The 12,615-nt window shown below is 40.5% G+C and overlaps 1 protein-coding gene across 1 annotated transcript in view; it reads left to right on the forward strand.

The window, feature by feature from the left end:
• The window catches only part of JARID2 (jumonji and AT-rich interaction domain containing 2), a 315,117-nt gene that overhangs the window by 220,557 nt on the left and 81,945 nt on the right, over positions 1–12,615 (forward strand). Inside the window, exon 4 of the mRNA XM_038389592.2 lies at positions 123–292. Within this exon, the coding sequence (XP_038245520.1) occupies positions 123–292 (170 nt within the window). The remainder of the gene's footprint in view (positions 1–122; positions 293–12,615) is intronic.

The following is a 12,615-nucleotide window of genomic DNA, read 5'->3' on the forward strand; positions in this document are numbered from 1 at the left end:
ACAACTAAGGAAGATGTTATTGGTAATAGGTTGATTTATCTCTTCTCACAGTGAATTGTTAAATTTAAGTCTGTATTCTCGGTTCTGCCTAATACGCGTGTGGTGTTCTCTTGTTTTCACAGGCCAAGGCTGCAAGCACAAAGGAAGTTTGCTCAATCCCAGCCAAACAGTCCCAGCACAACTCCAATAAAGATAGTGGAACCGTTGTTACCCCCTCCAGCTACTCAGATTTCTGACCTCTCCAAAAGGAAGCCCAAGACAGAAGATTTCCTTACATTTCTCTGCCTTCGAGGTAGGAATTTTTCAGCAGCCTAAGGGAACAAACTGTAGTTCAGAGAACAAGCTGCATTATGACACAGTACAGTCTAGCTGAACGCAGTGGTGCTGCACTTGAATGTATTGCACACATTTCCACCCAGTAGTCTAACTGAAGGTACAGTGGAGTAGTGTTTTACTTCATCAATATAAAGATTATAGAATTAGGCCAATAGTAGACCAAATGGAAATTACTTTTATGATTAGCACTCTTTCTCCTTGTCCTTCTCTCTCTCTCAATTATATCTGATTGTATAAACTGAGACCCTGCTTAACTCTCACAAGTACCTCTTTATTTCCACTAGGAGTGGAAATCTAGCTGGTTATTCCCTTTCTCTATATATGGAGTGTTCATTAACTGCTCTTCACCCTACCAGCTAAATCCTAGAGCAACAAGCTTTATCTGACTAGAAGGAAAGGTTGATTTTGGTTTTGAATAAGAAAAATCTGTTTATTCAGTGGGATAACTGATGCATGTTCGCTAGCTCACTGTAAAACCATAGTGGAAACAAGGCATCGGTAGGTCTAACCATGAGGTAGGTAGATATGGTGAACCTCCTAGCTAGTCTCTGTCAGTTCTCACTGAAAAAACAGTTTTTTGACAGTGAAAAGAGAGCCTTTGAATGACATACTGATAATTCTGTCTTGATTAAACCAGAGACTTGCTTTGAATGCTGTACCTCACTGCTAGGTCACACTTAGGCTTCCCCCAGAGTGGGATTTTTCATCCCCCCCCCAGCAGAGGCCTCCTGTTCAATATCTTGATTGTGGCATTAGACCTGCATTATAGCCATTATTCCTTCATCTGAGAGTGCTGGGACTGCCATAGGCCCCTTTGTAGCTAGATGGTGCTCATATTTAATGTGCCAGAGGGGTTGCTGTTGCCATTGCCCTGTGCTCTTCACTATTTTTGAAGTGGGAGCCACTTTGGCAAAAAACCTTAAATGTGAGAGCCACATGGGGTGGGGCCGAGGGGTTCGGAGTGTGAGAGGTGGTCCAGGGTAGGGCAGAGGGTAGAGTGCGGGGGTGAGGGCTCTAGGGTGGAGCTGGGGTTGAGGGGTTCAGGGTGCAGGAGGGTGCAGAGGGCTGGGGTGCGAGGGTGAGGGTTCTGGGGTGGGGCTGGGGATGAGGGTTTTGGGGTGCAGGAGGGGCTGAGGGCTGGGATATGGGGGAGGGGGAGGGCTGCAGGGTGGGGTCGGGGTGAGGGTTTAGGGTGCAGGAAGGGGCTCGGCATGGGAAGAGGGCTGGGATGCGGAGGTGGGTGAGGGGTCTGGCTGGGGGTGCAGGCTCTGGGGTGGGGCTGGGGATAAGGAATTTGGAGTCCAGGCAGGCTGCCCCGGGCTGGGGCCAGACGACTTCCACTGTCCTCTCCCTGCAGGCAGCAGCTAGCTCTGGGAAAGGGGTCTCTCTCTCCGCTGCCGGTAGGCATCACAGGAGCTCGGGGGCGGGGGAGAGGCCCACAGCAGCCCTGCAAGCCCCAACTTGCTCCCCTCCCCAGTTTCCTCCCACCCCAAACTCTCTCTTCTCCAGGTCCCTGCTTCACGGCTATTTATATCCTGCTGTGTGGCCACGGAGCTTAGAGGGAATTTAGGGAGCCACACTTAGGGCTGAGGGGGCCACCACTGACTCGTGGGACTTGCAGTGAAGAACACTGCCATTGCCCTTTCCTTCCTGTAGCCTGGTTGAAGGCCTTCATTATAGATAGTGCCGGCCCTGCTGGCAGAATCCTAACGTGATGGACTAATCCCCTGAGGTTTGCTATATTTGCCTTGTTTCTCAGTTACTACTACCACTTTGCAGATTCTTATTGCTTCTCTTACAGCACAGTTCTCTTGGAATACAACTGCTCAGCATCAATCATAGCTGCCTGCCTTGGTTTTCTTCTCCTAGTTCAGCATGGTTGAATTTTCCTACGCTTATGTATTCTGCTGCTAATGGCTTGAAACCAGGCTGCCAAGTTGTCTATCTTGACTCTCTCATCCAGTATGTAGAGTTCTCTTGTAATGCGGGATAGGGATGAAAGGTTATTTATTTTTATATATATGGATTGTGAAAAGTAGCATCCAATGGAGACTAAAATGCAGACTCAATCCCTTTCTACATTTCTGTGGATTAGATCTAATTTGCTGTGTGGTAATTTGCTCTGTCTGTTGGCAGCATGCTCCTGAAGTGCTCAGGGCCAATTGACGCATTCTGTTTGTGGGAAAGTTCAGCTAATAAGTGTGTGCACATGAGTACATTTGTACAGGTATATTTTCTTCTCCTTATTAAATATGTATTGTTAAATCTCTCAAGGCCCTCACACCCATGGAGAGGCGACTTGAAAAGGGGGGAGACTTTACCCCCAGCAATCTGACTTGAATAATGCGATATGAAATACAGGTATCTTCTCCTGATCCAATGCTTCATGCAGCAAGATTTTTCTCTTAATAGTGAACATTTGGGTCTGGTATCTGTAATTTTCTTCTAATAGATGTTCTGCTGTAAAGTAATAGAAGTTTTATAAAGTTGTTGAAGGTCTGTGGTCAATTCCAGATTTCTTCAAGATCCAGAAATATGGATGTTTTTCAAACAATATGTGCATGTTAACAAAAGGTTATATGTAGATTCCCTCCCCCAGGACGTAATAGATAAAAATACAGTATTAGGATAAAAAATAAATAGTACACAGCTCCATTGTCACTGTATAGGGTCTGAGAACAACACACAGGCACTCTGGGGGAAGAATTCCTCTGGTGCAGGCATTGCATTGGATTGTCTTAAACAGGGACACGTTGGGGGAAGGAGTCTAGGGCAGGAGAGGGTGGGCCATAGTGCGTGTCAGTATGTCCATTCTGGCTTGTGCTTCAAGCCACAGGGAGCACTGGGGAGTATGCCATAATTTAGAGGAACCAGGCTCCTTGGAATTATGCTGGGGCCATTGCAGTAGAGTACAGATTCTGTGCTGTGCCTGCAGGAGACAACGAACTCCTGGAGGCAGAGCATCAAATGTGGCCCTTAATGCACATTTTACACCTTCATCTTCACCAGATTTTTATATATATATTTATTCTGTATTTATTTTTCACACCTATAATATAAAAAGTTGCAGGGAGAAGAGATTGGACAAAGTTTATACAAAGGAACTTCACCCAATATGTCAAGTAGCAGTGGGGGAGAAACTTTAAAGATTCCCCCCAGATTAAGCCTTTGTTTCCCAAAGAAAACACTCGGCTGACCTCCAGTGGGAAGTCGGGAAACTTAGACTAGTTGGTGATTGTACTTTTTATATTTTTTTCCTAATAAAATCTTTCCTAAAATGACACTGATGGGTTAAAATTCTTGCATTTAAAAAAAAAAAGAAATCTTACCTGTGTTACTAATAACCAGAGTTTTCTGTGATTAAAAAACCCCCCAAAATTATCCGATTAATCCCCCCACCCATAAAAAAGTGTTTTTCTGTGATTAAATGAAAGGCTGAACTCTAGTTTCCCTAGCCATAATATATATAGATTTCAGTTGAACATAATGTTTTGTTGATATATTTACAATTTTTAAGCAAATTTGAAGCCTGCCACTGCCATCAATCATTATAATAAAATAAAATTAATAGAATGATCCAGTCACAGTGCATTGGTTCTTTACTGTTGTCTATGACCTTGCTGTTTCTGCCTCTTGTTTTCATTCCTTTTCATCCAGTTTGTTCAGAGCTTTCCATGTGTTCTACTATTGTCTGCTTTCAAACATAATCTACAGGACAGCGCGTTACCATCAACATGATATTTGTCCATGCCAAACTCAGTGACATGGTCATTAGGGGTGATCAAGTTTTCGGCACCTCTTCATAACTTTAATTACTCACAGCTGGAGGCTGAAGTGAACTTTGAGATGCATTAAAACACAAATCCCCCCTACACGCTGTTGAGTAACCTCTCTCTATATATGCCTGAAGCAGTTTATTTGAGTATGTTTAGCTATATAAATTTAAAGCCCATTTAAAAAATCAACCACAAGAGGGGTAGGTTGCATTCATTGAATAAGTGACACTGATACTTTCAGTAAAATTTAGCTTATAGTTAAGATATGTACTTATTTTTTTGCAGAACGTAGAAACTAAAGATTCTTTGTAAAAATGCAAATTCTGCATTTTTTTTACGTTTTTCAGAGGCAAATGGATTTCAAGGATCTCTGCTACTAACACAAGGATTATTGAATCTAAAATTTAAAAAATTATATCAATTCCTCACCGTTCTCATTTTATGCAATCTTACTTATTACATTTTGCTCAACATGGACAATAATGACAGAATGGAAATAAATTTGAAGTCCATCTGTCAGTTTCTGATTAGTTTAAGTTTGTTGGATCTCAAATGCCAGGCTGCAGTATTCTGCAAATGAATAAAGTGCTGGAAGAGAACATTGTTTGTTTTAAAAACAACTTCCTTTATTGTTTTTAAAAAAAATGTTGATAGCCAGCCTTAGTTAAAAGCATGTTGTAGAAAACATCATTCTTAAGCTTTAATGGACAAGAGAATGTCCCTTTAACATCTGATAACCACAATTTAAAAAAATTTAAAAACTGACCATTTTCTCCACATCTTGCATTGTGATCCACAATTCCCCCCCTCCCCCCATATCTCTTTCCATCCCCAGCTCTCTTTAACACAGCTCCACCCGCATCCTTCAGTACATGCAACATTTTAAGATGGATTTTTATACTGGTGATGGTTAAGCAGAAGAGAACATTTGAAGTTGATTTTAAACTGCTGGCTAGAACCATGAGACACAGAAGAATAAAAAAGCCTGTCTTGTCTATGGTTGAAGCAACTTTCTCTCTTCTAATGTTAATCTGATTTAATCATGGTATTAGAGTTGAAAAACTATAGGTGGTGAACTCAATACCCTTTATAAATGGAGGAAAAATTCCAGTCAGATCTTCAGATCAGTTTGATTCTGTCTTTCTCTCGCTTGCGCCCGATCACTCACACTAAGCAAGCATAACAAGACTTTTTTCTTTATCAGTGCAATCACTTATTAAACACCAAGAGGCAAATTTTCAAAAATTTTCATGTGGGGTTTCAACTCTGTAGCTTCAGTTGTTACTAAGAGCTGTGCTAAATCCCCACCCAATTCTTTTACAGTTTACCCTGGTATTGTAAAACACTGAAATTCATGGCAATTTATAGGTTTAGCAGTGATGTAATTGTTGGTAACATAGTATCACGAGGCACATATAGAACATTTGTTCAGGTCTTTGAAAATTGTGCAGTGGGTCAGCTAATGAGACAGTCCTGCAGAGTGATCCACTTGTGCAGTGTCCTGTTGATTTCAGTGGGACTCTGTCACTTTGCAGGATTGGAACTAGTTTGGCTGATAAGTCAGTAGTATGAGCTTTGATATCTGCTCAGTGATGGTATCTGTTCAGTGATGATATCTGCTCAGTGACTGCTTGAAAACTACAATGTGATACTATACAGAAAGTAAATTTTTTCCTAAATCTTCTTGTTGAAAACAGAGTGTAAATGTATGGAGCTGTATAAATGTTTGATACGTATGTTACAACAATCACTCATTCTGAGAAAGGTACCACATGGGCTAATTAGGCCAGTTTCACAGCAGTGGAGTTTTACACACTTCTGGTGGGCCTCAAAGCGTTGCTGTTCTGTTGGCTGTAGAGCATATTTGGAATAAATTGTACATTATGTCTCGTGTATTTCATAAGGCAGTGGGGAAATGAAGGGACCCTATTGGGTTTCCTGCTCAAATTCCTTTTTCAGATGGTACACAAAATATCAGACCTTGATGTTAAAGTCCACGAGGACCTAGAGATTTGCATCCCTTCATAAAAGTGTTACAGTCCTTTAAAGTATTGAACAAATGCTCATATAAAGTGAATCTTCCCTGCCAATAAAAGCTAATGAACTAGCTTTGTTTCTCTGTAAGTGACTTCAGGAAGATACACTGAGCTTTGTAAACTTACAGCTACCATCTGTACTTTATGAAATGAACATTTATACCACGCTTTCCCCTGAAAGTACAGTAATTTAAAAATTCCACTAAGAGCAAGATCTTCACTCTTCCCTTGAGGAGGGAAGGTTTTCTTTATGGCTTTTAACATCCAAAAATGTAGCTGGAAAGTCTAATTTATTTCCAGGAACGCAGAATACTACATACAGGCTGTTGGTGGAAGACTGTGGGACCTCACAAAGGGCGAAGAGGCCCATGCGTAGAGATCCCTTTGTAGGACTGGGATCAATATTACTTTGGGTTCTTCTTTATTTCTCTGAAAGTTGTGATCCTAATTATTCTTTTTAAACATGCTCTAATTTAAGTGAGGAGAGAATTTACTAATTCCTGCTTGTTTTCATTAGCACAAATTGTGAGGGCTGTGGTTGATTTTTCAAACTCTTCACTTGAAAATGGGTATTAATGGGCATTTTAAATTTTTTTTGTTTTAAAAAAGCCATCTAGCTAAGACAAAAAAACTTTAACAATTAATAGGTGTATTTTCAAAGTATTTAGAATACAATGTTGACCAGGCAGAATTCCTGTTCCTTTATTATTTTTAGTTTTTAAATCATGCCCAAGAATTTCCAACATGAGAAGGAATCGAATAGTGCAAATACATCTGAAGTGTTTGCCTGCAGTGTTCTTATCTTTAAATAGCTTCTTTTAAGGAACTCATGTGCCCTTTGCCAGAGGCATAATTAGTATCTTTCAGGAGTGCATCTGGAGAAGAACGTGTCATCTTTATGCTGTAGTACAATAGCCTGTACTTTTACTGTATTTTCTGTGACTGAGATCACATTATTCCTAATAGCTTCTGTTTTTAAGTTGCCTTTACCCACCTACAATTATTTACAGGTTAAATATGTTAATGGAGCAATAGAAGTTAGGGAGTTGGTTCTCTTTCCACTCCACCTCCACCCTTCAGGGGAGATGAGTTCTTCAGGGAAGGTAATAGTAGCCAAGATGATGATTAGTAGCCAACACTAGAAAGCTTTCCTAGGGTCAGTTTTCAAAATAAGCTGGAGGTCTGTGAACTAGGTTTTTATTGATTTTTAGGGATTCCTAAATAGAGGCATCTCAGTAATTAAGGCCTCAAAATACAGCTTTCAGACTGTGCTAACAGAACTTATGCCCTCTCATAACCCAAAACACACAATTCTTCACTCTTTCAAGCGATTTAACAATTTCATCAACTTTAAAATGCTGCAGTGTTGCGAAAATGTGTGCAAACAGCAAACTCCACTGTCACAGCAGCAAAGATGTGCATATTTTTCCAAACTTTGGCACCTTTCACCATTCCAGTGACCCTGTCCTCCAGAAACAACCCGTACCTGCTGGTGGGGGTGGCGGAGGGAGAACATAATTCAAAGACACAGCTCAAGTCCACACCCCACCTCCTTACCCTCAGTCTCCCTTCCCGGAAAGCAGCATCATCTCCATGGAACTCCCAGCTTCTACTTCTGCCCACGGGGAGCAGCTCACCAGCTCCGGTAGTTGTCCCACAGGGAGGAGCCCCAGCCGCATCATGTGACCTGGCAGAAGTCTGGGGGCACACATGACCCCGGGTGCCTCCCCCGGCCATGTGTTGCCTATGCTGTTCTCACACAATCATCCCACCCTTAAATAGGCTATGGGGCAGGTGTCATGTTTTGGGGTGCAGTTGAGACCAGTGAGAGATTGTGCCATTGTTAGTGCTTGAACACTGAGTGCCACTATGCTGTTGTAGCTCCCTGTGTGGACACTCCAGCCAGCATACACACATGCACTGGGTGTCTGTGTGTTAAGCAGCCTTGGTTCAGCAACTCTTGACTCCATCAACCTGCCTGTCACATCACAGCCACACTCTGGTCTCCGCCACCCTTGGTTGCTAGTAGCCAAGTGACCCAAACACACCCAGAGTCCTGAATTTTCACAAAATAGTCTACCGTGAAATGTTCAGTAATAAGACCCATTGCTCCTTTAAAGAGACAAAAGCACAGCAGCGTGTGGCTTTAACTGGAGTTTTTAATAATCACTGCAATTCACATACAGCACTTGGTTGATTTAGAATAAAAGCAAATCCAGTGTATTTAATCAAAAAGAGATTTTAAGTAAATTCAGATTTAAGGGTTAAAGTCAAATGATTGCAAACAAAAGTGAAAAAATGCATCTAAAAGTCTAAAACTTAATCGAGCAAGATAGTCTTTCTTCAAGATGGTTTCTCTCTCTCTCTCTCACTCGCGCGCGCGCACACACACTCGTCTTTCCAGCTTTTTAATGGTCAGAACCCATCACAGAGCTCAAATAGCTTGGTTTCTTTGTCTCCTTAAGGTGAAGGGTGACTTTGGGTTCTTTGCCCCTCTCTTTGACAGTTGAATAAGCCTTTGAAATGTGTTGTTCTGAAGGGTACCCCCAGATAAAGATCATTAGTTCATGCTGAGTAAAGGAGCCACAACATTTGGAAGATCAGGCTTCTTGATTGTTCCTCCCCTGCTGTTCGTTTTTACTATGCAAATTATCTCTTCCTGCTGCAATATCCAATATGAATGAAAAGGAGTACTTGTGGCACCTTAGAGTGAGCTGTAGCTCATGAGAGCTTATGCTCTAATAAATTTGTTAGTCTCTAAGGTGCCACAAGTACTCCTTTTCTTTTTGCGAATACAGACTAACATGGCTGCTACTCTGAAACCTGTCAATATGAATGAATAGCCCATTGAATCTGGGCCACACCTGGTTTGAGGTATTGGCTTCTTTCCATTGTCTGGAGAAAACTTAGCAATTGCCCTTCTTTTAGTCACAGATTTTAAAGCATAACATTAGTAAATATCTATAATTTCACTTACAACATTGTTACATATATTTTACAATAGTATTATTGACCAGTGTGGAGTTAGTTTTTAAATGATATCTCACAAGGCGTATTTTGTACAAAAATTATTGCAGTAGTATGTAGGGTGTGAACACAGGGGTGCCTAAGGTCACAGCTGGGTGGATTGATTTAAATCAAGGTGGTTTAAATCAGCAACTTTAAATTGTGATTTAAATCAAGTAGAAAGTCTCAGTTTAAATAATTGATTTTCATAAGCTTTCCATTTGTACTTCGGTTACTTTCTAAAGAAAGGTGCATTCTCATTGGTTGATATAGCCATTAAAACCTGTTAATTTACAATTAGAGCCTTTACATTAGATTTGGTACCATCTGTTTGTTACCTCGGAAGGTACACTATAACTATATACATATATTTAAGCAATTATATTCCTTAATATTTTCAGATGCTGATTGTACATTTTTAGTATGTTCAGGTAGGGAGAAGCTATAAAACAAGAGTATGAGACCAGGGAAGGGGGAGGGGGAAGGGTTAATGGATGAGCCTCATGAGATACATGATAGTATCTCCTAGAGTCAGAGGTTGGGTCCCAACACCTGTGATGACTTGGACAGTCTCTTGTACCGGGTACACAGCCCCTGGGTCCCCCACAGTTTCAAACCCTTAATATAGTACATTACCTATTGTGCCATGTTTATAAAGATTGACCTCAAAAGTTAGATGTTTTCCCCTGATTCTTTCTTTATGTAGAAAAACAGCCTTTAAAACCAAATTTTTAATAGAAGCTCTTGGATTCAGCATATTCATTTTTTTTATTTAAGTGTTTTAAGAGATTATAATACATTTTTAGAGCTTAACATAGTTTATATTAAATGCAGATTTCATTTAAAACAAGCTTAGTTTAAAAAAAGAAAAACTTATAATCTAAATAATACAAAAGATGATGAACAATTATAATTTTTTTTTAAGAAATTTTTTTTTATCCACTCTGCTGTGGTTGTCATTTTCCTGGGTAGAAAATGTACTGGCCTGCTGTCTCCATCCTCTGCTATCTTAACAGGGCATATCTTCTCTCTGTGTGTCATAACATTTTTAAACTACCCCCCTCATAGACTTTAAGGTCAGAAGGGACCATCATGATAATCTAGCCTGACCTTTTGCACAATGCAGGCCACAGAACCTCACCACTTCTGAAATAGATCCCTAACCTCTGGCTGAGTTACTGAAGTCCGCAAGTCATAGATTAAAGACTTCAAGTTACAGAGAATTTGCCATTTACACTACTTTAAACCTGCAAGTGACCCATGCCCCAGGCTGCAGAGGAAGGCGAAACCCCCCCTGCCAATCTGACCTAGGGGAAAATTCATTCCTGACCCCAAATATGGTGATCAGTTAGACCCTGAGGGCAAGACCTCCAGCCAGACACTTGAGAAATAATTCTCTGTAGTAACTCCGAGCCCTCTCCATATAGTGTCCCATCACCAGCCATTAGATATATTTGCTGCTAGCAGTTGCAGATCGGCTACTTGCCATTGTAAGCAGTCTCATCATACCGTCCTCTCCATAAACGTATCCAGTTCAGTCTTGAAGCCAGTCAGGTTTTTTTGCTCCCACTGCTCCCCTTGGAAGGCTGTTCCAGTACTTCACTGCTCTGATGATTAGAGACCTTCATCTAATTTTGAGCCTAAACTTGTTGATGGCCTATTTATATACATTTGTTCTTGTGTCCACACTGGCGCTTAACTTAAATAACTCCTCTCCTTCGCTGGTATTTATCCCTCTGATATATTTATAGAGAGCAATCCTATCTCCCCATAGCCTTCTTTTGGTTAGGTTAAACAAGCCAGGCTCTTTGAGTCTCCTCTAATAATAAGGTAGGTTTTCCATTCCTTGGATCATCCTAGCAGTCCTTCTCTGCACCTGTTCCAGTTTGAATTAATCTTTCTTAAACATGGGAGTCCAGAACTGCAAACAGTATTCCAGATGACGTTTCACCATAACTTACGTAATGGTACTAACACTTCCCTGTCTCTACTGAAAATACTTGGCCTGATGCATCCTAGGATTGCATTAGTCTTTTTCACAGCTGCATCACCTTGGTGGGTCATAGTCATCCTGGGATCAACCCATATACCCAGGTCTGTCTTCTCCTCTGTCACTTCCAACTTCAGTCTCTTACGAACTACATAAGAACTATACAAACAGGTTAAAGAAAGCCAAATAAGATCATTCCAATCAAATAGCAGATTTATCAATATAGTTATGAAAGGAGGGCATTAAAATGCTGACACTTTGGGAAGAGAAGTTTTTTTTTAACTGCTTCATAACCTTGATTAGTTTAATTGTAAAATACAAGAAATTGCAACATGAAGACTTGAGGTAGTTTTACAAAATACTGGAAGGCAATTTTCAGAGCTGGTTTTCAGTACTAAATGATTTGGGCATTTAAAGTTGAGCTTTTGGCATGACAAGAAATCATAAAACTTAATCCCGTATCTTTTGTGTAAGCTTTGAAGTGAACAGATTTTAATTGCTTGAACCATTCCATTAATGATATTACATTTGTATATAACACCTTTCATCCCAGCAAATCCTAAAGCCCTTTTCAAAATTAAGACTAATACACAGTGCTCTGCCATAGATAGAGCTTTTCTCTTATATAGTAGGAAAAATGAATATATGTTGTATATGGGATCACTTCACCCACTGGTAAAATATGGTGCTGTGCATTAACAGTGGTTTAGGACAGGAAGTGAAGAATAAAGCATTTATTTACGCTGTAATGGTAGAGGTTTAAAAACTTAAAAAGCACACGCTAGCCAAAAGAGCATATACAAGATAATGGTGGAAACCATAGTAGTGAGGTATGAGTGATGAAAGTCTTCTGACCTTTCTTCTTCTGCAGTTGATGGGTCTTCTGCTAGGATGCTGTCCTTGAACCTGGTCTGCGGACCTTTATCTTTCATACAAACTTCTGGCTAGAAGATGTTTGATAAATTGGAAATGCAGCTAGAAGGCAGAAGGAACTTCCTATTTTTTTCTCTACTCTGTAGCCTCTGGAGTGCTGCAGAGGAATCGGGATTCTCCCTTATGCTGTCCCCCTGACCTGCACTCACATGAATGACTCCAGTACCTGCTTCTGCTACTGTTCTTATATTACTGCAGCAGCGTGAAATTGACTTGATTCTAGTAAAGAGGGGACTGGTCTTCTGGGTTCTCCTCCTGTCTGTTCCACTGACTCACTGTAGGACTATAGGCAAGCCAATTAGATTTTCTATACCGATTTGTAAAACAGGGATAACATTTCAGTACTTTATAGAGGTATTGATGTCACTGTGGTTTTGGTCTTTGTAAGCCCATATCTGTTAGCCCTCTGTTTTTTTGTAATTCTAGAAATGTTATGGCTATTTTTTACTTTAATTTTAAAGAAACAAAAAATCTGTCCCATCATGTGATGACAGACCTGAAAATGCAAACCAAGTTGTAGGGTTTGATATCTATTGTC

Source organism: Dermochelys coriacea, chromosome 2, assembly GCF_009764565.3.
Source record: "Dermochelys coriacea isolate rDerCor1 chromosome 2, rDerCor1.pri.v4, whole genome shotgun sequence".
Classification (NCBI taxonomy): Eukaryota; Metazoa; Chordata; order Testudines; family Dermochelyidae; genus Dermochelys; species Dermochelys coriacea.